Below are 25,414 nucleotides of genomic sequence, written 5' to 3'. Positions count from 1 at the left end.
TTCTTCCCTATCACAATATACAAAATAGTTCATTAACATTCAAACCCTTTACTGTATTTGATGCCCAGAGTATTACAAATTATTCTACCTCAAAGCAGTCCTTCCTTGAACTCTCCACCAAAAATTCACACGAATAGACTGACTGTAATTTGGTTACTAGTCAAGTATAACTTTGAGTGTCTTTACTGGAATAATATCCAAGCAAGCTGAATGTTTCACAAGGGTTCTCTGTCTCAGCTTGCTCATAATAATAAATGCCATGTAGCAGACGCTTTTATCCAAAGTGACTTACGGTCATGTGTGCATATGTTATAGGTGTAGTGGTCTACTGTCCTGCTTAAACTGACAAAACACACCCCCAGCTCTACTGCACGTTATGTACTGCTTTTATCAAAAAGACACCACGTTTCTACCACCCATGGTCTTATTCCCTCTCTGCTAGCTTAGCATGTCAAGTAACCAACAGAGATACAGTATAGACTGATAAGCCATGAAGCATAGGATCCACTTTAACTCAGCTAAAGCCCACGTCTCATACACTACCATTCACTGCTGAGTGAACACACTCATCTGAGAGACAGATATTTATAATCACGAGGCGTTCAGCCAGGCAGCAGCAAGGCCTCACACAGGGTTACTGTGGTGTAAACTCAACTCTTCAGCCGCTGAAGCATTTGACATCTGTTCAGTTCAGTCCTGAAAATAACACCCAGCAGTAGCAGAATCAGTCAGTAAGAACCAGACACACTGCAGAGACAAAGGCTACACTCTTAGAAAAAAAGGTGCTATCTAGAACCAAAAAGCGTTCTTCGTCTGTCCCCATAGGGGAACCCTTTGAAGAACCCCTTTTGGTTCCAGGTAGAACCATTTTGGGTTCCATTTAGAACCCTTTCCACAGAGGGTTCTACATGGAACCCAAAAGAGTTCTACCTGGAACCAAAACGGGTTCTATCTGTAACCAAAAAGGGTTCTCCTATGAGGACAGCCGCAGAACCCTTGTGTGTACTGTAGTAAAGGCGCAGTGATGTTACAGTAGACTGTGAAGTCAGTTAAATGAGACAGCACATAGCTCTAATGGGCAAAGATCCTGAAACATCTGACATGGGGATAAATGTGCTAGGGAAAACACATGCATAAACACCAGCACTATACTGACATGAACTCTCTGGCCACTCAGTGTACCCCCCCTCACAGACACTTACCGGTACCTTCTGCTCTACAATGGCCTCCTCCTTCCTTTGTTCTGGTTGGGGGTCTCCTGTAGGTTCACTGTCCTCCCCGGTATGGGTCTCTGTCTCGGTATGGGTCTCTGCCTCGGTATGGGTCTCTGCCTCGGTATGGGTCTCTGTCTCGGTATGGGTCTCTGCCTCGGTATGGGTCTCTGCCTCGGTATGGGTCTCTGCCTCGGTATGGGTCTCTGCCTCGGTATGGGTCTCTGCCTCGGTATGGGCCTCTGCCTCGGTATGGGCCTCTGTCTCGGTATGGGTCTCTGCCTCGGTATGGGTCTCTGCCTCGGTATGGGTCTCTGCCTCGGTATGGGTCTCTGCCTCGGTATGGGTCTCTGCCTCGGTATGGGTCTCTGTCTCGGTATGGGTCTCTGTGTTTGTAGGGGAGTTATCCCCACTCTGCTCTGTGCTCCTGTCCCCCATGTCCCCATTCACCAGGGCAGTGTCTGTCCTCAGGGGGGATCCACTCTCCCTGTCCCTGTCTCTGTCCATCTGGGCTAGCACCCCGTTAGCCGCTGGTTTGTGGGCATCCTGTGGCGTTCCTGGGACAGAGCCTAAATCCACCGAGTTGTTGTCCTGCTGCTTGGGCTCAGACTGTCTCTGGTAGCACCGGTGAGCCGGACTGCAGAGGGGCGACTTGCTAAGCTGCTTCAGTGGCGAGCCCTCCCTCTTGGTTTCCGACTGGCTGTGAGAGGAGAGGAAGAGGGATAGAACAGGAAGAAGTCAGAGACCACCACTGATAAACAGGTAAAGCCAAAGATGACAGGAAAGGAGAAGAGAGAGCAAGTTCAGTTGCTGTTAAGTGTAGTGACTAGTGAGTGGCGTAAAAGAGTGAGAGAGACAGAGACTGTGCGGCAGCATTGAAGTATGTCCGCAGGTTAAAAATAAAACACAGGGCTGCGGTGAGCTGTGCAGAGGAGGTGTGAATGCTTAGGGCAGGGGAGGAGTGGAGGAAAAGAGTGGAGGAGAAGAGGAAGACTGGAAAGGTAGAGCACCAGTCCCCAGAGATAACCTGCTGCCCTACTTCTGAAGGCACATGTGCGTGCGCACACATACACACACACACACACACACACACAACCCTCCATCTGGCATGACCATATCCTACAGCTCGTCTAGCTGTTTCCCTGTCTGTGACCCACCTGCCCTCAGATGACAATTCCCTTCCAATCCCCTCAGCCTGCAATGTCCAGCACTATCCACCACTATCCGCCACTGCGAACCACTATCCACCACTGTCCAGCACTATCCACGACTGCCTAGCACTATCCAGCACTGTCCGCCACTATCCACGACTGCCTAGCACTATCCAGCACTGTCCGCCACTATCCAGCACTGTCCGCCTCTATCCAGCACTGTCCGCCACTATCCAGCACTGTCCGCCACTATCCAGCACTGTCCGCCACTATCCAGCACTGTCCACCACTATCCAGCACTGTCCGCCACTATCCAGCACTGTCCGACTCTATCCAGCACTGTCCGCCTCTATCCAGCACTGTCCGCCACTATCCAGCACTGTCCGCCACTGTCCAGCACTGTCCAGCACTGTCCGCCACTGTCCAGCACTGTCCGCCACTGTCCAGCACTGTCCAGCACTGTCCGCCACTGTCCAGCACTGTCCGCCACTATCCAGCACTGTCCGCCACTGTCCAGCACTGTCCGCCACTGTCCAGCACTGTCCGCCACTGTCCAGCACTGTCCGCCACTGTTCAGCACTGTCCGCCACTGTCCATGACTGTCCGCCAGTGTTCAGCACTGTCCGCCACTATCCAGCACTGTCCGCCACTGTTCAGCACTGTCCGCCACTGTCCATGACTGTCCGCCACTGTTCAGCACTGTCCGCCACTATCCAGCACTGTCCGCCACTGTCCATGACTGTTCGCCACTATCCAGCACTGTCCGCCACTGTTCAGCACAGACCGCCACTATCCAGCACTGTCCGCCACTGTCCATGACTGTCCGCCACTGTTCAGGACTGTCCGCCACTATCCAGCACTGTCTGCCACTATCCAGCACTGTCCGCCACTGTTCAGCACAGACCGCCACTATCCAGCACTGTCCGCCACTGTCCAGCACTGTCCGCCACTGTCCAGCACTGTCCGCCACTATCCAGCACTGTCCGCCACTGTCCATGACTGTCCGCCACTATCCAGCACTGTCCGCCACTGTTCAGCACAGTCCGCCGCTGTCCGCCACTGTCCATGACTGTCCGCCACTGTCCAGCACTGTCCGCCACTATACAGCACTGTCCGCCACTGTTCAGCACAGTCCGCGGCTGTCCGCCACTGTCCATGACTGTCCGCCATTATCCAGCACTGTCCGCCACTATCCAGCACTGTCCGCCACTATCCAGCACTGTCCGCCACTATCCAGCACTGTCCGCCACTGTCCAGCACTGTCCGCCACTGTTCAGCACTGTCCGCCACTGTCCAGCACTGTTCAGCACTGTCCGCCACTATCCAGCACTGTCCGCCACTGTCCAGCACTGTCCGCCACTGTCCAGCACTGTCCGCCACTGTTCAGCACTGTCTGCCACTGTCCAGCACTGTTCAGCACTGTCCGCCACTGTCCAGCACTGTCCAGCACTGTTCAGCACTGTCCGCCACTGTCCAGCACTGTCCTCCACTGTTCAGCACTGTCCGCCACTGTTCAGCACTGTCCGCCACTGTTCAGCACTGTCCGCCACTGTTCAGCACTGTCCGCCACTGTTCAGCACTGTCCGCCACTGTCCAGCACTGTCCGCCACTGTCCAGCACTGTCCGCCACTATCCAGCACTGTCCGCCACTATCCAGCACTGTCCATGACTGTCCGCCACTATCCAGCACTGTCCGCCACTGTCCATGACTGTCCGCCACTATCCAGCACTGTCCGCCACTTCCCAGCACTATCCACCACTGCCCAGCGCTATCCACCACTGCCCAACACAATCCACCACTGCCTACCACTATCCACCACTGTCCAGCGCTATCCACCACTGCCTACCACTATCCACCACTGCCCAGCGCTATCCACCACTATCCACCAATGCCTACCACTATCCACCACTGCCCAGCGCTATCCACCACTGCCTACCACTATCCACCACTGCCCAGTGCTATCCACCACTATCCACCACTGTCCACCACTGCCCAATACTTTCCACCACTGCCCAGCACTGTCCACCACTATCCACCACTGCCCACCACTATCCAGCATTATCCACCACTGCCCAACACAATCCACCACTGCCCACCACTATCCAGCATTATCCACCACTATCCGCCACTGCCTACCACTATCCACCACTGCCCAACACTATCCACCACTGCCCAACACAATCCACCACTATCCACCACTGCCCACCACTATCCACCACTGCCCAACACTATCCACCACTGCCCAACACTATCCACCACTGCCCAACACTATCCACCACTATCCACCACTGCCCACCACTATCCACCACTGCCCACCACTATCCAGCACTATCCACCACTATCCAGCACTATCCACCACTGCCCAGCACTGTCCGCCACTATCCAGCACTGTCCGCCACTATCCAGCACTGTCCGCCACTATCCAGCACTGTCCGCCACTATCCAGCACTGTCCGCCACTATCCAGCACTGTCCGCCACTATCCAGCACTGTCCGCCACTGTTCAGCACTGTCCGCCACTGTTCAGCACTGTCCGCCACTATCCAGCACTGTCCGCCACTGTTCAGCACTGTCTGCCACTATCCAGCACTGTCCGCCACTGTCCATGACTGTCCGCCACTATCCAGCACTGTCCGCCACTATCCAGCACTGTCCGCCACTATCCAGCACTGTCCGCCACTGTCCAGGACTGTCCGCCACTATCCAGCACTGTCCGCCACTGTCCATGACTGTCCGCCACTGTTCCGCACAGTCCGCCACTATCCAGCACTGTCCGCCACTGTTCAGCACAGACCGCCACTATCCAGCACTGTCCGCCACTGTTCAGCACAGACAGCCACTATCTAGCACTGTCCGCCTCTGTCCATGACTGTCCGCCACTATCCAGCACTGTCCGCCACTGTCCAGCACTGTCCGCCACTGTCCAGCACTGTCCGCCACTGTTCAGCACTGTCCGCCACTATCCAGCACTGTCCGCCACTGTCCATGATTGTCCGCCACTGTTCAGCACTGTCCGCCACTGTTCAGCACTGTCCGCCACTGTTCAGCACAGTCCGCCGCTGTCCGCCACTGTCCATGACTGTCCGCCACTATCCAGCACTGTCCGCCACTATCCAACACTGTCCGCCACTATCCAACACTGTCCGCCACGATCCAGCACTGTCCGCCACGATCCAGCACTGTCCGCCACTATCCAGCACTGTCCGCCACTATCCAGCACTGTCCGCCACTATCCAGCACTGTCCGCCACTATCCAGCACTGTCCGCCACTGTTCAGCACTGTCCGCCACTATCCAGCACTGTTCAGCACTGTCCGCCACTGTCCAGCACTGTCCGCCACTGTTCAGCACTGTCCGCCACTGTTCAGCACTGTCCGCCGCTGTCCACCACTGTCCATGACTGTCCGCCACTATCCAGCACTGTCCGCCACTATCCAGCACTGTCCGCCACTGTTCAGCACTGTCCGCCACTGTTCAGCACAGTCCGCGGCTGTCCGCCACTGTCCATGACTGTCCGCCACTATCCAGCACTGTCCGCCACTATCCAGCACTGTCCGCCACTATCCAGCACTGTCCGCCACTATCCAGCACTCTCCGCCACTGTTCAGCACTGTCCGCCACTATCCAGCACTGTTCAGCACTGTCCGCCACTGTCCAGCACTGTCCGCCACTGTTCAGCACTGTCCGCCACTGTCCATGATTGTCCGCCACTGTTCAGCACTGTCCGCCACTGTTCAGCACTGTCCGCCACTGTTCAGCACAGTCCGCCGCTGTCCGCCACTGTCCATGACTGTCCGCCACTATCCAGCACTGTCCGCCACTATCCAACACTGTCCGCCACTATCCAACACTGTCCGCCACGATCCACCACTGTCCGCCACGATCCACCACTGTCCGCCACTATCCAGCACTGTCCGCCACTATCCAGCACTGTCCGCCACTATCCAGCACTGTCCGCCACTATCCAGCACTGTCCGCCACTGTTCAGCACTGTCCGCCACTATCCAGCACTGTTCAGCACTGTCCGCCACTGTCCAGCACTGTCCGCCACTGTTCAGCACTGTCCGCCACTGTTCAGCACTGTCCGCCGCTGTCCACCACTGTCCATGACTGTCCGCCACTATCCAGCACTGTCCGCCACTATCCAGCACTGTCCGCCACTGTTCAGCACTGTCCGCCACTGTTCAGCACAGTCCGCGGCTGTCCGCCACTGTCCATGACTGTCCGCCACTATCCAGCACTGTCCGCCACTATCCAGCACTGTCCGCCACTATCCAGCACTGTCCGCCACTATCCAGCACTCTCCGCCACTGTTCAGCACTGTCCGCCACTATCCAGCACTGTTCAGCACTGTCCGCCACTGTCCAGCACTGTCCGCCACTGTTCAGCACTGTCCGCCACTGTCCGCCACTGTCCAGCACTGTCCGCCACTATCTAGCACTGTCCATGACTGTCCGCCACTATCCAGCACTGTCCGCCACTGTCCATGACTGTCCGCCACTATCCAGCACTGTCCGCCACTTCGCAGCACTATCCACCACTGCCCAGCGCTATCCACCACTGCCCAACACAATCCACCACTGCCTACCACTATCCACCACTGTCCAGCGCTATCCACCACTGCCTACCACTATCCACCACTGCCCAGCGCTATCCACCACTATCCACCACTGCCTACCACTATCCACCACTGCCCAGCGCTATCCACCACTATCCACCACTGCCTACCACTATCCACCACTGCCCAGTGCTATCCACCACTATCCACCACTGTCCACCACTGCCCAATACTTTCCACCACTGCCCAGCACTGTCCACCACTATCCACCACTGCCCACCACTATCCAGCATTATCCACCACTGCCCAACACAATCCACCACTGCCCACCACTATCCAGCATTATCCACCACTATCCGCCACTGCCTACCACTATCCACCACTGCCCAACACTATCCACCACTGCCCAACACAATCCACCACTATCCACCACTGCCCACCACTATCCACCACTGCCCAACACTATCCACCACTGCCCAACACTATCCACCACTGCCCAACACAATCCACCACTATCCACCACTGCCCACCACTATCCACCACTGCCCACCACTATCCAGCACTATCCACCACTGCCCAGCACTGTCCGCCACTATCCAGCACTGTCCGCCACTATCCAGCACTGTCCGCCACTATCCAGCACTGTCCGCCACTATCCAGCACTGTCCGCCACTATCCAGCACTGTCCGCCACTATCCAGCACTGTCCGCCACTGTCCAGCACTGTCCGCCACTGTTCAGCACTGTCCGCCACTGTTCAGCACTGTCCGCCACTATCCAGCACTGTCCGCCACTGTTCAGCACTGTCTGCCACTATCCAGCACTGTCCGCCACTGTCCATGACTGTCCGCCACTATCCAGCACTGTCCGCCACTATCCAGCACTGTCCGCCACTATCCAGCACTGTCCGCCACTGTCCATGACTGTCCGCCACTATCCAGCACTGTCCGCCACTGTCGATGACTGTCCGCCACTGTTCCGCACAGTCCGCCACTATCCAGCACTGTCCGCCACTGTTCAGCACAGACCGCCACTATCCAGCACTGTCCGCCACTGTTCAGCACAGACCGCCACTATCTAGCACTGTCCGCCTCTGTCCATGACTGTCCGCCACTATCCAGAACTGTCCGCCACTGTCCAGCACTGTCCGCCACTGTCCAGCACTGTCCGCCACTGTCCAGCACTGTCCGCCACTGTTCAGCACTGTCCGCCACTATCCAGCACTGTCCGCCACTGTCCATGACTGTCCGCCACTGTTCAGCACTGTCCGCCACTGTTCAGCACAGTCCGCCACTGTTCAGCACTGTCCGCCGCTGTCCGCCACTGTCCATGACTGTCCGCCACTATCCAACACTGTCCGCCACTATCCAACACTGTCCGCCACGATCCAGCACTGTCCGCCACGATCCAGCACTGTCCGCCACTATCCAGCACTGTCCGCCACTATCCAGCACTGTCCGCCACTATCCAGCACTGTCCGCCACTGTTCAGCACTGTCCGCCACTATCCAGCACTGTTCAGCACTGTCCGCCACTGTCCAGCACTGTCCGCCACTGTTCAGCACTGTCCGCCACTGTTCAGCACTGTCCGCCACTGTTCAGCACTGTCCGCCACTGTTCAGCACTGTCCGCCACTGTTCAGCACTGTCCGCCACTGTTCAGCACTGTCCGCCACTGTCCATGACTGTCCGCCACTATCCAGCACTGTCCGCCACTGTTCCGCACAGTCCGCCACTATCCAGCACTGTCCGCCACTGTTCAGCACAGACCGCCACTATCCAGCACTGTCCGCCACTGTTCAGCACTGTCCGCCACTATCCAGCACTGTTCAGCACTGTCCGCCACTGTCCAGCACTGTCCGCCACTGTTCAGCACTGTCCGCCACTGTTCAGCACTGTCCGCCGCTGTCCACCACTGTCCATGACTGTCCGCCACTATCCAGCACTGTCCGCCACTATCCAGCACTGTCCGCCACTGTTCAGCACTGTCCGCCACTGTTCAGCACTGTCCGCCACTGTTCAGCACTGTCCGCCACTATCCAGCACTCTCCGCCACTGTTCAGCACTGTCCGCCACTATCCAGCACTGTTCAGCACTGTCCGCCACTGTCCAGCACTGTCCGCCACTGTTCAGCACTGTCCGCCACTGTCCGCCACTGTCCAGCACTGTCCGCCACTATCTAGCACTGTCCATGACTGTCCGCCACTATCCAGCACTGTCCGCCACTGTCCATGACTGTCCGCCACTATCCAGCACTGTCCGCCACTTCGCAGCACTATCCACCACTGCCCAGCGCTATCCACCACTGCCCAACACAATCCACCACTGCCTACCACTATCCACCACTGTCCAGCGCTATCCACCACTGCCTACCACTATCCACCACTGCCCAGCGCTATCCACCACTATCCACCACTGCCTACCACTATCCACCACTGCCCAGCGCTATCCACCACTATCCACCACTGCCTACCACTATCCACCACTGCCCAGTGCTATCCACCACTATCCACCACTGTCCACCACTGCCCAATACTTTCCACCACTGCCCAGCACTGTCCACCACTATCCACCACTGCCCACCACTATCCAGCATTATCCACCACTGCCCAACACAATCCACCACTGCCCACCACTATCCAGCATTATCCACCACTATCCGCCACTGCCTACCACTATCCGCCACTGCCTACCACTATCCACCACTGCCCAACACAATCCACCACTATCCACCACTGCCCACCACTATCCACCACTGCCCACCACTATCCACCACTGCCCAACACTATCCACCACTGCCCAACACAATCCACCACTATCCACCACTGCCCACCACTATCCACCACTGCCCACCACTATCCAGCACTATCCACCACTATCCAGCACTATCCACCACTGCCCAGCACTGTCCGCCACTATCCAGCACTGTCCGCCACTATCCAGCACTGTCCGCCACTATCCAGCACTGTCCGCCACTGTCCAGCACTGTCCGCCACTGTCCAGCACTGTCCGCCACTGTCCAGCACTGTCCGCCACTGTTCAGCACTGTCCGCCACTGTTCAGCACTGTCCGCCACTATCCAGCACTGTCCGCCACTGTTCAGCACTGTCTGCCACTATCCAGCACTGTCCGCCACTGTCCATGACTGTCCGCCACTATCCAGCACTGTCCGCCACTATCCAGCACTGTCCGCCACTATCCAGCACTGTCCGCCACTGTCCATGACTGTCCGCCACTATCCAGCACTGTCCGCCACTGTCGATGACTGTCCGCCACTGTTCCGCACAGTCCGCCACTATCCAGCACTGTCCGCCACTGTTCAGCACAGACCGCCACTATCCAGCACTGTCCGCCACTGTTCAGCACAGACCGCCACTATCTAGCACTGTCCGCCTCTGTCCATGACTGTCCGCCACTATCCAGCACTGTCCGCCACTGTCCAGCACTGTCCGCCACTGTCCAGCACTGTCCGCCACTGTCCAGCACTGTCCGCCACTATCCAGCACTGTCCGCCACTGTCCATGACTGTCCGCCACTGTTCAGCACTGTCCGCCACTGTTCAGCACAGTCCGCCACTGTTCAGCACTGTCCGCCGCTGTCCGCCACTGTCCATGACTGTCCGCCACTATCCAGCACTGTCCGCCACTATCCAACACTGTCCGCCACTATCCAACACTGTCCGCCACGATCCAGCACTGTCCGCCACGATCCAGCACTGTCCGCCACTATCCAGCACTGTCCGCCACTATCCAGCACTGTCCGCCACTATCCAGCACTGTCCGCCACTATCCAGCACTGTCCGCCACTATCCAGCACTGTCCGCCACTGTTCAGCACTGTCCGCCACTATCCAGCACTGTTCAGCACTGTCCGCCACTGTCCAGCACTGTCCGCCACTGTTCAGCACTGTCCGCCACTGTTCAGCACTGTCCGCCACTGTTCAGCACTGTCCGCCACTGTCCAGCACTGTCCGCCACTATCCAGCACTGTCCATGACTGTCCGCCACTATCCAGCACTGTCCGCCACTATCCATGACTGTCCGCCACTATCCAGCACTATCCGCCACTGCCCAGCGCTATCCACCACTGCCCAGCGCTATCCACCACTATCCACCACTGCCTACCACTACCCACCACTGCCCAGTGCTATCCACCACTATCCACCACTGCCCAATACTTTCCACCACTGCCCAGCACTGTCCACCACTATCCACCACTGCCCACCACTATCCAGCATTATCCACCACTGTCCACCACTATCCACCACTGCCCACCACTATCCAGCATTATCCACCACTATCCGCCACTGCCTACCACTATCCACCACTGCCCAACACTATCCACCACTGCCCAACACAATCCACCACTATCCACCACTGCCCACCACTATCCACCACTGCCCAACACTATCCACCACTGCCCAACACAATCCACCACTATCCACCACTGCCCACCACTGCCCACCACTATCCAGCACTATCCACCACTGCCCACCACTATCACCACTGCCCACCACTATCCACCAATGCCCACCACTGCCCACCACTATCCACCACTGTCCACCACTATCCATGACTGCCCACCACTATCCACCACTGTCCACCACTATCCACGACTGCCCACCACTATCCACCACTGCCCACCACTATCCACGACTGCCCATCACCATCCACCACTGCCCACCACTATCCACGACTGCCCACCACTATCCACGACTGCCCACCACTATCCACGACTGCCCACCATTATCCATGACTGCCCACCACTATCCACGACTGCCCACCACTATCCATGACTGCCCACCACTATCCACCACTGCCCACCACTATCCACGACTGCCCACCACTATCCATGACTGCCCACCACTATCCACGACTGCCCACCATTATCCATGACTGCCCACCACTGTCCACCACTATCCAGCACTGCCCAGCACTATTGTTTGGTCGATAGACTGTTGGTCAACTGAGATTTCTTTAGTCGAGCAGTGGTAAATATCAAAACAGTTTTTCATGGTGTACAAGACACCTGTCTGATTCGCGCCTGTCTGAGTGGACTAATCAATTATGGAGGCCGTGGGGATGGCTCAGTCCATCACTCGAAGACGTGCTACTGAAATTGTATATGGTTATATTATATAAGAACAATGGTGCAACACTAATCATTTTTTACATTTTAAATGTGCTTTTCACCCGTGTTGGATAGTGGTCGCTGTTCACGGTTCTGAAACACATCAGTGTGCTGTTGAATTGGCGCCTTTTCCTAGACCATGTTGCTATGTGCATAATAGCAATGTTAACTGGTATATTGATGTTGGGAAGAATGCGGCGGAGGCAGCAGCTGAATGAGGAGATGAGAAAACAGGCCTTGCCTTATTGTCTAGGAAAAGCGAGGAAACCCCAACTTAATTAGGTCTCTGGTATGATTTAGAATTAATTTAGTGTTGTTTTACACTGTTCCAAATTGTCAGAAAAATTATATTTATAATAATAACCCTCCTTTTTCTTGATCTCCTAATTGCTATCATTACTATTATTATTGTGATCATAATTACAATAATAAGTAATGTCATCATTAGTATGCTTAGTATAGCAGCCTTGTATAACCACCATTGAGCTGTAGGCCTAAGTGCACATCCTATTTATTCTTAATACCATAACTTACTTAGGCCTATATTTTTCCTAAACACTAATGAATGTGACTGTTTTTAGTCTTTGCTGTAATAAAGGCTTAACAAAAAAATATTACAACAGACTCTCTGGTACGCTGATCATTTATTTAGTGTTGTTTACATTGTTCCAAACGGTCAGAATAATTTTTGGGTAATCTAACAGCACCTGTTTGGCGCACACAATATGCACTCAGCGCTTGCTCCTTACCTTATTTTTCTTGAACTCCACAACTAGTCAAATTTATTCCACACACCTGACTTCCCCTTTACCTCCTGAGCAACCAGTAAACATTGCCCCGTTTTGAGTTTATTTGTCAAGTCCTCTGCATTCATTTTGCTGTTTCTGTGTTCGGAGTTTGTTATAACCAGTTTATTGATGTGATTATGATATGCTATAGGTCAGGCCCTATTGGTCACGTGCATACGATGCATACATCAAATTCAATTTTATTTATCACATGCGCCGAATACAACTGGTCTAGAACTTACAGTGAAATGCTTACTTACAAGCCCTTAACCAACGATGTAGTTTTAAGAAAATACCTAAAAAAAAATAATTAAGAAAAAAGTAAGAGATGAGAAAAACAAACAATTAAAGAGCAGCAGTGAATAACAATAGCAGGGCTATATACAGAGGGTTCCGGTACAGAGTCAATGTGTCAATGTGCAGGGGCACCGGTTTCGAGGTAATTTAGATAATTATGTACTATACATGCAGGTAGGTTTGTTGAAGTGGCTATGCAAAGATAATAACAGAGAGAAGTTGCAGCGTGTGGGGGGGTGCAAATAGTCTGGGTAGCCATTTGATTAGCTGTTCAGGAGTCTTATGGCTTGGGGGTAGAAGCTGTTTAGAAGCCTCTTGGACCTAGACTTGGCGCTCCGGTACTGCTTGCCGTGCGGTAGCAGAGAGAACAGTCTATGACTAGGGTGGCTGGAGTCTTTGACGAGTTTTAGGGCCTTCCTCCGACACCGCCTGGTATAGAGGTCCTGGATGGCAGGAAGCTTGGCCCCGGTGATGTACTGGGCCGTACGCACTACCCTCTGTAGAGCCTTGCAGGTCGGAGACGGAGCAGTTGCCATACCAGGCAGTGATGCATCCCACCACGATGCTCTCAATGGTGCAGCTGTAAAATCTTTTGAGGACCCATGCTCCTGAGGGGGAATAGGTTTTGTTGTGCCCTCTTCACGACTGTCTTGGTGTGCTTGGACAATGTTAATTTGTTGTTTATGTGGACGCCAAGGAACTTGAAGCTCTCAACCTGCTCCACTACAGCCCCGTCAGTGAGAATGGGGGCATGCTCGGTTCTCTTTTTCCTGTAGTCCACAATCATCTCCTTTGTCTTGATCACGTTGAGGGAGAGGTTGTGGTCCTTTCACCACATGGTCAGGTCTCTGACCTCCTCCCTATAGGCTGTCTCATCGTTGTCAGTGATCAGGGACCACTGTTGTGTCATCAGCAAACTTAATGGTGGTGTTGGAGTTGTGCCTGGCCGTGCAGTCATGAGTGAACAGGGAGTACAGGAGGGGACTGAGCACGCACCCCTGAGGGGCCCTATGGTGGGGCACTATGGTGTTGAACGCTGAGCTGTAGTCAATGAATAGCATTCTCACATCAGTGTTCCTTTTGTCCAGGTGGGAAAGGGCAGTGTGGAGTGCAATAGAGATTGCATCATCTGTGGATCTGTTGGTGCAGTATGCAAATTGGAGTGGGTCTAGGGTTTCTGGGATAATGGTGTTGATGTGATCAATGACCAGACTTTCAAAGCATTTCATGGCTACAGACTTGAGTGCTACGGGTCGGTAGTCATTTAGGCAGGTTACCTTAGTGTTCATGGGCACAGGGACTATGGTGGTCTGCTTGAAACATGTTGGTATTTCAGACTCGGACAGGGAGAGGTTGAAAATATCAGTGAAGACACTTGCCAGTTGGCCAGCACATGCTCGGAGTACACGTCCTGGTAATCCATCTGGCCCAGCAGCCTTGTGAATGTTGACCTGTTTAAAGGTCTTACTCAAATCGGCTGCGGAGATCGTGATCACACAGTCATCCGGAACAGTTGATGCTCTCATGCATGTTTCAGTGTTACTTGCCTCGAAGCGAGCATAGAAGTTATTTAGCTCGTCTGGTAGGCTCGTGTCACTGGGCAGCTCTCGGCTGTGCTTCCCTTTGTAGTCTGTAATAGTTTGACATGTGTCACGTAAAGAAAGCAAGGGTTGAGGGAATAGGGAATGTTTTTCCTAAACAAATGAGGGATTTTGGTAACAGGACTTTTCAGTCAGAAATGGCTGTAATTATGTTGCAGCTTCAGCAACACAGACAGAGCAATAAACACTGTTGATGTGTGGTGGTCGCTGCAGCAGGGAGGAGAGAGAGTCAACGGGTGCTAGTCACAGTCTCTCACTGTTCTTTTTTTAACACAGCAAGTCTGAGCCAGCCCGGCACAATCGAATCAATTGCTATCGGTCTCCCTCTAGTCATTTGTGTGTCTTAATTATTAATTTACGTAATCTTCCTGTCCGGTTTTGTGTCGGGGGGCTAGGTTCAGTCTGTTATATCTGGTGTAATTCTCCTGTCTTATCTGGTGTCCTGTGTGAATTTAAGTATGCTCTCTCTCCTTTTCTGCCTCCCTTCCCGGAGGACCTGAGCCCTAGGACCATGCCTCAGGACTACCTGGCCTGACGACTCCTGGCTGCCTACAGTCCACCTGGTCGTGCTGCTGCTCCAGTTTCAACTGTTCTGCCTGCAGCTATGGAACCCTGACCTGTTCACCGGATGTGCTACCTTGTCCCGGACCTGCTGTTTTAGACACTCTCTCTCTCGCTCTACTGCACCTGCTGTCTCGACCTCTGAATGCTTGGCTATGAAAAGCTAACTGACATTTACTCCTGAGGTGCTGACCTGTTGCACCCTCTACAACCACTGTGATTATTATTTGACCCTGCTGGTCATCTATGAACGTTTGAACATCTTGAAGAACAAGAACAAGGCCATGTACTCTTATAATCTCCACCGGGCACAACCAGAAGAGGACTGGCCACCCCTCAGAGCCTGGTTCCTCTCTAAGTTTTTCCCTAGGCTCCTGCCTTTCTAGGGAGTTTTTCCTAGCCACTGAGCTTCTACATCTGCATTACTTGCTGTTTGGGGTTTTAGGGTGGGTTTCTGTAGGGTTTTATACAGTAAATAAATACATTTGATATGGTTGATTTGATTAAAACACATAGGATGTGTCTATATATGGAAAAATACACGTTTTAAAATTTCGACCAGACGACTCTTGGTCGGCGACCGGGAGACCCATAAGGCGGCGCACAATTGGCCCAGCATCTTCCGGGTTAGGAGTCGCTCTAGCGACTGGTGACTTCGGTCACCAGTTGTACGGTGTTTCTTCAACACATTGGTGCGGCTGACTTGCGAGCAGTGTGTCAAGAAGCAGTGCGGGAGTTGCAGTGGTGGGACAAGACTAACTACCAATTGGGGACAAAAAGGGGTAAAATGTTTTTTCCAAAATGTAAAAAAAAACAAGATTTGTAATTCATAACATATCATTCGAAATCCACAAATGAACATATAATACTAAATGGAGTTTCCCGGATTTACATACAGAATAATAAGAAATGTTCTGAGACGAGGTTACAGCATCCAGAATATTTTGGTGTCTCATTCATTTTGTTGGTTAAGACAGTTGTGCCTGCATCCATATTGGATCTAATATCCCTAGCGAATTGAGTTTGATCATCTGTTGTTGTCTGCTTGATTTACAGCAGTGTTTCGTTAGATTTAAAAGAGAAAGCATCAAGGTGATGAGTTCATGTGCCTTGGATTGAACACCAGTCTACCGTGCACAATTGGGTGCAACACCCAACGCTCTTACTATTAATTATTCTGGATATAATGACAAAAAATGACAAAGCCTATAGGGCTTATTCACAATATTTTCTGGCAATGAAATAACATGACAAATACAGTTTGTTTTCCATGTTACACCTGTAATTTTAAAACAACAGAAGGGGCTTGAAGAAGCCTACTTGAACTTGAAGCTCAGAAATTCAAGTACTGGAATAAGCCTTCCTTGAAAATCAGACATTTCCTCAATTTGGTGCTTGAACAGTCCTTGTAACTATTGTAGCCAATTTACAAGTTCTCCTGCTCCCTTATAATTATCCGTGATTTCATTTTTGATGCGTGTTTGTGAGAGATGTGGCTGGCCACTTTCATTTGTTTCGCTAGTATTTTGCGGTAAAACCATGTGTGGTTATTATGAGGACGACAACATCTAATGTTGGCTTCACCTTGGCTTTCCATACAAATCCTTGCATTTGTATGGAAAGAAAGAACCTGGTTTTTGGTCACTTTGTCATTATAAAACAGCAACGGTGAGATTAACGATACTGCTATTCATGGATTTATTATGTTTGCCTATGTTTTATTATGTGTGCCTGCATCAGCCAAATAGGCTACAGAAAAATGGCCGTGCATGCATCCAAACTATTTAGTCAGGCAATGTCCACATTATTCTCACATATTTTAGAATGTAATAATAATTCTAATTTCAAGGCCTTAAAAAAAGTATTATTCTTAAAGTGGGAATGGCCTACTTTTTCTTTTCCAGTTGTTGCATGCTTTTTGGTGGAGGGTGGTTCTATATGTACAATGATATAAATTATACAATTTTATAACTTTGAGGTTCTTGAAAATGACAATTGAATGCTTGAAAAAGTTCCTGAAAGTCCTTGAATTTGACTTGCCAATGTCTGTATGAACCCTGCTGAAAGGATGTATAGTCCTAGACCTATGTTGGTGTATAGCTGGAGTTATGGGCCAATTTGCATATATTCACTGTGGAACTGCATTGTGGAAGTGCATGAAAAACATTTTTATTTTTCTTTCAAACCATTTTGACATTTTTATCCCAATGCTACACATTGGCTCCATTATTTATAGAAAGACGCACATTGGAAAATGCCATTGAAACGCTTGAGTGAGGCAATGTGTTTCACATATTCTCCTCATAAACTTGGCTTTAGAAAATTCTGTTAACTTTCCAAAAGATGTACAGAAGACCAATTCACCTTAATGCACCTCAGTATGTATACAGTAGTATAATTATAACATTATACTGTGTTATACATTGTACAGTGGCCTACTTGGTGTGTGAAATGCTGACTGCTCATAATTTGCAGATAAATGTTGACACATCAACAAGGATCAAGAGGCAGAGCAATTTGTGACTTGTTTTGGTAATCAGTGGCTGTATTGGAGGGGGAGTGGTTTCACCTCTTTTCGGAGTCTATATAACCAGCTTCTCAGGCTCCACCTCAGTGTGCTTCATTCTATAGCCAGAGCAGGGTTTCCCAAAGTTGGTCCTGGGGCCACCCCCTGGGTGAACATTTGGTGTTTGCCCTAGCACTAGAAAGCTCAAATAACCAACTCATCATCAAGCTTTGATTATTTGAATCAGCTGTGTAGTGCAGCATTTGGAACTGCCGATCTGTGGTCAAGAATGCAGAGTTCATCTCGGCCTATGCTGCCCTTCAGTCCCTTGACTTTTTGGCCCTGATGGAGACATGGGATGTAGAAGCAGATGTAGAAGCTCAGTGGCTAGGAAAAACTCCCTAGAAAGGCAGGAGCCCCCAGAGAACACTGCTACTCCAGCTGCTCTCTCTTCATCTGACTATGTTTTTCTCTCATAGTCCGAGAGCATGTGCCGTCGCAATCTTCGCTCTCTCTCTCCCACTACTCTCTCCTCTTCTATCTATCCTATCATCTCTCCCTTCTGCTAAATCCTTCTCCCTCCTGTCTCCTGATTCTGCCTCTCGACCCTACTCTCCTCCCTTTCTGAATCCTATGACTTGCACCGTCCCCATTCCCCCCCGGGCCGGCCGGCTCGCCCCTCCCCTCCTGCTTCATGGCTGAGTAACTCATTGCGAGCTTACAGAATGAGGCTGCGGGCAGCTGAGCCAAAATGGAGGAAAACTAAACTTCCAGAAGACATGTCACCCTTTCACTCCCTCTTCTCTAACTTGAGCGTGCTGTCTCTGATCAACATTCTCGTTATCTCTCTCAGAACGATCTTCTTGACTCTAACCAGTCAGGCTTCAAGATGGGTCACTCAACCGAGACTGCTCTTCTCTGTGTCACAGAGGCTCTCCGCACTGTCAAAGCGGCCTCTCTCTCTCTGTTCTCATCCTCCTAGATCTATCCGTTGTCTTTGACACTGTGAACCATCAGAGCGTCTTCTCCACCCTCTCAGGGCTGAGCATCCTACCTGGCGGGGTGTTCCTACCAGGCGATGTGGAGAGGATCTATGTCTTCACGTACTCTCACTACTGGTGTCCCTCAGGACTCAATTCTAGACCATCTCCTCTTCTCTCTACACAGTCACTCGGCTCCATCATATCGTCACATGGTCTCTCCTATCATTGCTATGTGGATGACACTACTTTTCTCCTTCCCTACTTCTGACACCTGGGTGGCGGCATGCATCTCTGTGTGCCTGGCAGATATCTGAACTTGGATGTCAGCCCACCACCTCAAGCCCAACCTTGACAAAAATGGAGCTGCTCTTCCTCCCGGGGGAGGCCTGCCCGCTCAAAGACCTCTCCATCACGGTTGACAACTCCACAGTGTCGCCCTCCCAGAGTGCAAAGAACCTTGGCGTGACCCCGGACAACATCAAAGCAGTGACTAGCTCCTGCAGGTTCATGCTCTACAACATCCGTAGAGTACGACCCTACCTCACACAGGAAGTGGTGCAGGTCCTAATCCAGACACTTGTCCTCTCCTGTCAGGACTATTGCAACTCGCTGTTGGCTGGGCTCCCTGATTGTGCCATCAAACCCCTGCAACTTATCCAGAACGCTACAGCCCGTTTGGTTTTCAACCTTCCCAAGTTCTCTCATGTCACGCCGCTCCTCCGCACACTCCACTGGCTTCCAGTCGAAGCTCGCATCCACTACAAGACCATGGTGCTTACCTACGGAGCAGCAAGAGGAACTTCCCCTTCCTACCTTCAGGCTATGCTCAAACCCTACACCCCAACCCGAGCACTCAGTTCTGACACCTCAGGTCTCTTGGCCCTCCCACCCGTACAGGAGGGCAGCTCCCGCTCAGCCCAGTCCAAGCACTTCTCTGTCCTGGCACCCCAATGGTGGAACTAGCTTCCCCCTGAAGCTAGGTCAGCAGGGTGCCTGCCCAGCTTCTGAAAACATCTGAAACCCTACCTCTACAAACAGTACCCCCCCTTTATCTCTGACTCTACTGATAGCTACTTTGAGGAAAAATATACTTTCTATGCATGTGATATGTGATTGTCCCACTTAGCTATCTTAAGATGAATGCACTAACTGTAAAATGCTCTGGATTAGAGCGTCTGCTAAATGACTAAAATGTAAATTAACGGAGAGGCTTTATTGCTACATTAATAGTTTCACATGCTGGATTTCCAGGCTTCCTTTCCTAAGAATAACTACGCCAATTCTATTCCTTATAGGCTGTCCTTCTTCTGATGAAAACAATTCACTGTGAGGATGAGCTTGTAGCTCCAGAGATCTTAGTTGGCCTGTAGAGGCCTCGGTTGGCAGTGCTGGATGGAGTGGGGTAATGATGCTGGCTCAATGCTGTTGGACTGCACTGCATAAGCGTTTCACACAAGGGCACCATTGTTTCTGCCTCTCAAGCACTCACTAATGTGTCTCCTCACATGCTGCTAAAATCACCACTCAGACTTGTAACCAAGCAGGAATGAAATCAAAAACTTCTTAAAGTCATAGGAAAATAGATGAAGACAGGTGACACAATAGATAGCTACAATGCTTATAATAAATTAGCAACAAGTGTTTGTTTATTGAAATCACAACTAATGCCGTTTTGAGAATTGCTGTGTTGCTGTAGAGGAAACACTTATCCTTGCCCTTCTGGGACAAATGACAATAGACAGATTCACATAACCAAACCTTTTGATCAAGGAGCCAATCTAACAATCTGAGACAGGAATCGAAACATGATATAAAGTTTGTATTAAAATCCTACCTCTTTCTTCTAGACTTCATCCTACAGCAGTGAGCTCTCTCCCACAAGTGAGGGAGCTGATTTTCTGCTCTGTACAAATCTCTTTTCATCCTCCACTCACACTTTGACTTGTGAAACACAAGCTGATATCAACAAAAAAGGGCTGAAAGTGACTTCTGTTTTTTAGTTAATCTTCTAAATAGTAAGGGATATTAGGAAATATAAACGTTTCCGTTTGCATGGTTTGACGTTACACTGATTACTACTCATGTCCACCTGAATAAGGTATTTTGTTTATTACGATAAGGCCTCAAGTGATGTAAATAGATGTATCCATGTCGAATTACTCTCTCTTTCTCTCTCTTAGCAGTTAGTATACTCTTTTACACATTCACAACAGCAAGAACACACAAGGGCAATCATTTCACACATATTTGAGTTAGGGCTGTATCTCGGCTAGGGTCTAATTTATCATTTTCTCCCCTACCCACTTTGTACTCCACTTTTCTCCCTGATTGGTGCTCTACCTGTTCTCCTCAAAGTGGTTGATGAGCTCCAAGACTTTGGAGGGTTTCTCCCGGCTCTTCCCCGTCACCGGCCCTCCTCCTCCCTCCTCCATGGTGGCTCTGAAGAGTCCTCTCTCCATGCGCCCCAACGCCAGCAGGGGGCCAGCAGGCACCGTCACCTGGCTCTGGAGGTGCGCTGGCTTCGAAGGCACTGGGGGGATGATGGGAGAAGGTCAAAGGTCAGCTGTCAGGGCTAGAGAGGTCAGTTGGTTTTTAGGTTGGTCACTCAGGGGCCTCTCTATTAATGTACTGAAGATGGGATAGGAGCCCAATACACATCCCCCATCAGCATTGTACGGTATGTGGACTGTGTTTTTGTGGAGTTTTGTGTTGTCATGTATACTTCCAACACAAGGTGGCAGCACAGGTTACTAAAAGCTAGTCTCGTTCTAGAGTGTATGTGACATTGGGTCTATAAACCTGCAAAACATGGCTACTTTTCGGCATAACATTTAACACCCAGAATGAGATTAAAATTTAGCCATTACTATGGACTAGTAGTATCTTTATATGGCATGAACTGTTCTATAACCCATAGAGGGATTGGAAGGGCAATAATTTCCTTTCTTTTTCGGCATCAGACCTGCCGAATTCTCACTTGAAAATCGTTTGTGTGTTTAATAAGCTAAATTACAAATGCTGTTAAAATATTACCCCAAAGTGATCTGTTCTTGCAATTTGTCGTCTATGACATTTCAGATTTAAGCTCATATGATAATTCTTCATAAAGTAGTTTGGATGTAGTGAACTACTTTCTCAAAGTAACTTATTTAAGTAAACTATGTTTCTTTAAGGTAGCTAAACCTCTTCCAGTGTGAAGTAATTGGTAGCTTGGTAAACTACACTGAGTGTACAAAACATTAAGAACACCATCTCTTTCCATGACATAGACTGACCAGGTGAAAGCTATGATCTCTTATTGATGTTACTTGTTAAATCCACTTCAATCAGTGTAGATGAAGGGGAGGAGACAGGTTAAAGAAGGATTTTTAAGCCTCGAGACAATTGAGACATGGATTGCGTGTGTGCCATTCAAAGGGTGAAGGGGCAAGACAAAAGATTTAAGTGCCTTTGAATGAGCTATGGTAGTAGGTGCCAGGCGCACCGGTTTGTGTCAAGAACTGCAACGCTGCTGGGTTTTTCGCCCTCAACAGTTTCCTGTGTGTATCAAGAATGGTCCACCACCCAAAGGACATCCAGCCAACTTTGACACAACTGTGGGAAGCATTGGAGTCAACATTGGCCAGCATCCCTGTGGAACGCTTTTGACACCTTGTAGAGGTCATGCCCCCAACGAATTGAGGATGTTCCGAGGGCAAAAGGGGGGGGGCAACTCAATATTAGGAAGGTGTTCCTAATGTTTTGTATACTCAGTGTATATATTTTCAGAGTAGCTTCCCCAACACTGGTAGAGGGTTAGAGTTGTCCTTCTTATCTCTAGAGAATGATTTACTGTGTTCCAATAAAAGAGGAATGCAACATCACTAAAGTCAAGGTTTCACCAGTGTCACACCGTGTCTGGTTCCATAACTCGCTCTTCTGTGTCGCGAGAGCTGTTTTGTCATGTATGTTCTGAGTCACGTGTGAGTACTTATCTAGATGTAAACGAGTGTCAGTATGTCTGAACAGCACTGCTCTCAGCGCTCTGTTGTCTGTGTGGCTCAGGTGGTAAGGTTGTGGTAAAAGACTAAGCAGGGTTGGGGTCATTTCCAAATTCATTTGAAATTCCAATTCAATTCTTGAAATCACTCATGAAGTGGAGAATTTACGTTGAATTAAATTAAATGTAACAATCTTCAAGTTATGGAATTGGAATTAGACTGTTTTGACATTTTGCATTGGAATTGAATTGGAAATCCCAGTTAATGGAATTAATGCACATAGTATAAAACATTTACTGCACGATATGTTTTGAAACATGTCAACCTGTATTTCTATATTTCCAGCATAGCTAGGCTGTCTGAATAGTGACATGATCAGCCTGAAAGCCTGAGGGTTTTACATTCTAATTGGAATTTGCTACTCTTCCTGGGGTCCACACAAAACATGGAAACATGACATAATACAGAACATTAATAGACAAGAACAGCTCAAGGACAGAACTATATACATTTAACAACCTCACCCATAGCCTACAAATCAATACATACAGTCGTGACCAAAAGTTTTGAGAATGACACAAATATTCATTTTCAAAGTCTGCTGCTTCAGTTTGTATGATGGCAATTTGCATATACTGCAGAATGTTATGAAGAGTGATCAGATGAATTGCAATTAATTGCAAAGTCCCTCTTTGTCATGCAAATGAACTGAATCCCCCAAAAACATTTCCACTGCATTTCAGCCCTGCCACAAAAGGACCAGCTGATATCATGTCAGTGATTCTCTCGTTAACACAGGTGTGAGTGTTGACGAGGACAAAGCTGGAGATCACTCTGTCATGCCGACTGAGTAAGTAAGATTGAGTAAGTAAGATTGCACCTAAATCAACCATTTATCGGATCATCAAGAACTTCAAGGAGAGCAGTTCAATTGTTGTGAAGAAGGCTTCAGGGCGCCCAAGAAAGTCCAGCAAGCGCCAGGACGTCTCCTAAAATTGATTCAGCTGCGGAATCGGGGCACCACCAGTACAGAGCTTGCTCAGGAATGGCAGCAGGCAGGTGTGAGTTCATCTGCACGCACAGTGAGGCGAAGACTTTTAGAGGATGGCCTGGTGTCAAGAAGGGCAGCAAAGAAGCCACTTCTCTCCAGGAAAAACATCAGGGACAGACTGATATTCTACAGAAGGTACAGGGATTAGACTGCTGAGGACTGGGGTAAAGTCATTTTCTCTGATGAATCCCCTTTCCGATTGTTTGGGGCATCCGGAAAAAAGCTTGTCCGGAGAAGACAAGGTGAGAGCTACCATCAGTCCTGTGTTATGCCAACAGTAAAGCATCCTGAGACCATTCACGTGTGGGGTTGCTTCTCAGCCAAGGGAGTGGGCTCACTCACAATTTTGCCTAAGAACACAGCCATGAATAAAGAATGGTACCAACACATCCTCCGAGAGCAACTTCTCCCAACCATCCAGGAACAGTTTGATGACAAACAATGCCCTTTCCAGCATGATGGAGCACCTTGCCATAAGGCAAAAGTGATAACCAAGTGGCTTGGGGAACAAAACATCGATATTTTGGGTCCATGGCCAGGAAACTCCCCAGACCTTAATCCCATTGAGAATTTGTAGTCAATCTTCAAGAGGCAGGTGGACAAACAAACCCCCACAAATTCTGAAAAACTCCAAGCATTGATTATGCAAGAATGGGCTGCCATCAGTCAGGATGTGGCCCAGAAGTTAATTGACAGCATGCCAGGGTGGATTGCAGAGGTCTTGAAAAAGATGGGTCAACACTGCAAATATTGACTCTTTGCATAAACTTCATGTAATTGTCAATAAAAGCCATTGACATTTATGAAATGCTTGTAATTATACTTCAGTATTCCATAGTAACATCTGACAAAGATATCTAAAGACACTGAAGCAGCAAACTTTGTGGAAATTAATATTTGTGTCATTCTCAAAACATTTGGCCATGACTGTACAAAATATCTAGGTGAAATAGAGGAGAGGCGTTGTGCCATGAGGTGTTGCTGTATCTGTTTTTTTAAACCAGGTTTGCTGTTCATTTGAGCAATATGCAATAATGGCTCTATATAATACTGTACGCTTTCTTGAGTTTGTTGTGGATTTGGGGACTGTGAAAAGACCCCTTGTGGCATGTCTGGTGGGATAGTGTGTGTGGCAGAGCTGTGCGTAAGTTGACTATGCAAACAATTTGAAATTTCCAACACATTAATGTTTCTAACTCAAGAAGTGATGCAGGTCAGTCTCTCCTCAAGTCTTAGCCAAGAGAGACTTGCATGCATAGTATTTATATCAGCCCTCTGATTACAATGAAGAGCAAGACGTGCCGCTGTTTTGGGCCAGCTGCAGCGAAGACATACAAATCATTAAAATCCAGACGGAAATATTTACACAAGAAGCAACCTAATATCACACAGTCAAACTCTCAGTCATTTAGTAAGTTCACCATTCTGCCGTTCTCACTGTTAAACATCGCACAGTGTTCAACACAAGGTCTTTCTTGCAGTACTTTACCATATGAAGACTGGACGATAATCAAGATAAGATAAAACTAGAGTCTGCAGGCCATGCAGGCTCTATGGAGTGTGGTGTCAGAAAAGCACAGCATCTCTTTATTATGGACAGAC

General features: G+C 50.0%; 1 protein-coding gene across 6 annotated transcripts in view; it reads right to left on the bottom strand.

Annotated features, from left to right (window-relative positions):
* LOC106561377 (FYVE, RhoGEF and PH domain-containing protein 4) overlaps window positions 1–25,414 on the bottom strand; it is a 103,197-nt gene that overhangs the window by 8,919 nt on the left and 68,864 nt on the right. For 5 of the 6 annotated variants that reach the window (XR_006757071.1, XM_014125258.2, XM_014125259.2 and 2 more), the window contains exons 3-4: window positions 21,122–21,311; window positions 1,203–1,911 (exon numbers count right to left, since the gene is read on the bottom strand). Coding sequence is in view for 4 of the 6 variants with exons in the window: in XM_014125258.2 (XP_013980733.2) it covers window positions 1,203–1,911; window positions 21,122–21,311 (899 nt within the window). In the remaining 2 variants the exon portion in view is untranslated. Of the gene's footprint in view, window positions 1–1,202; window positions 1,912–21,121; window positions 21,312–25,414 lie in introns of those variants that run through there. The other variant, XM_045688334.1, reaches the window with a different exon arrangement.

This window comes from Salmo salar, chromosome ssa10 (genome assembly GCF_905237065.1).
Source record: "Salmo salar chromosome ssa10, Ssal_v3.1, whole genome shotgun sequence".
Taxonomy (NCBI): Eukaryota; Metazoa; Chordata; class Actinopteri; order Salmoniformes; family Salmonidae; genus Salmo; species Salmo salar.
This window is presented reverse-complemented; position numbering and strand designations above follow the sequence as displayed.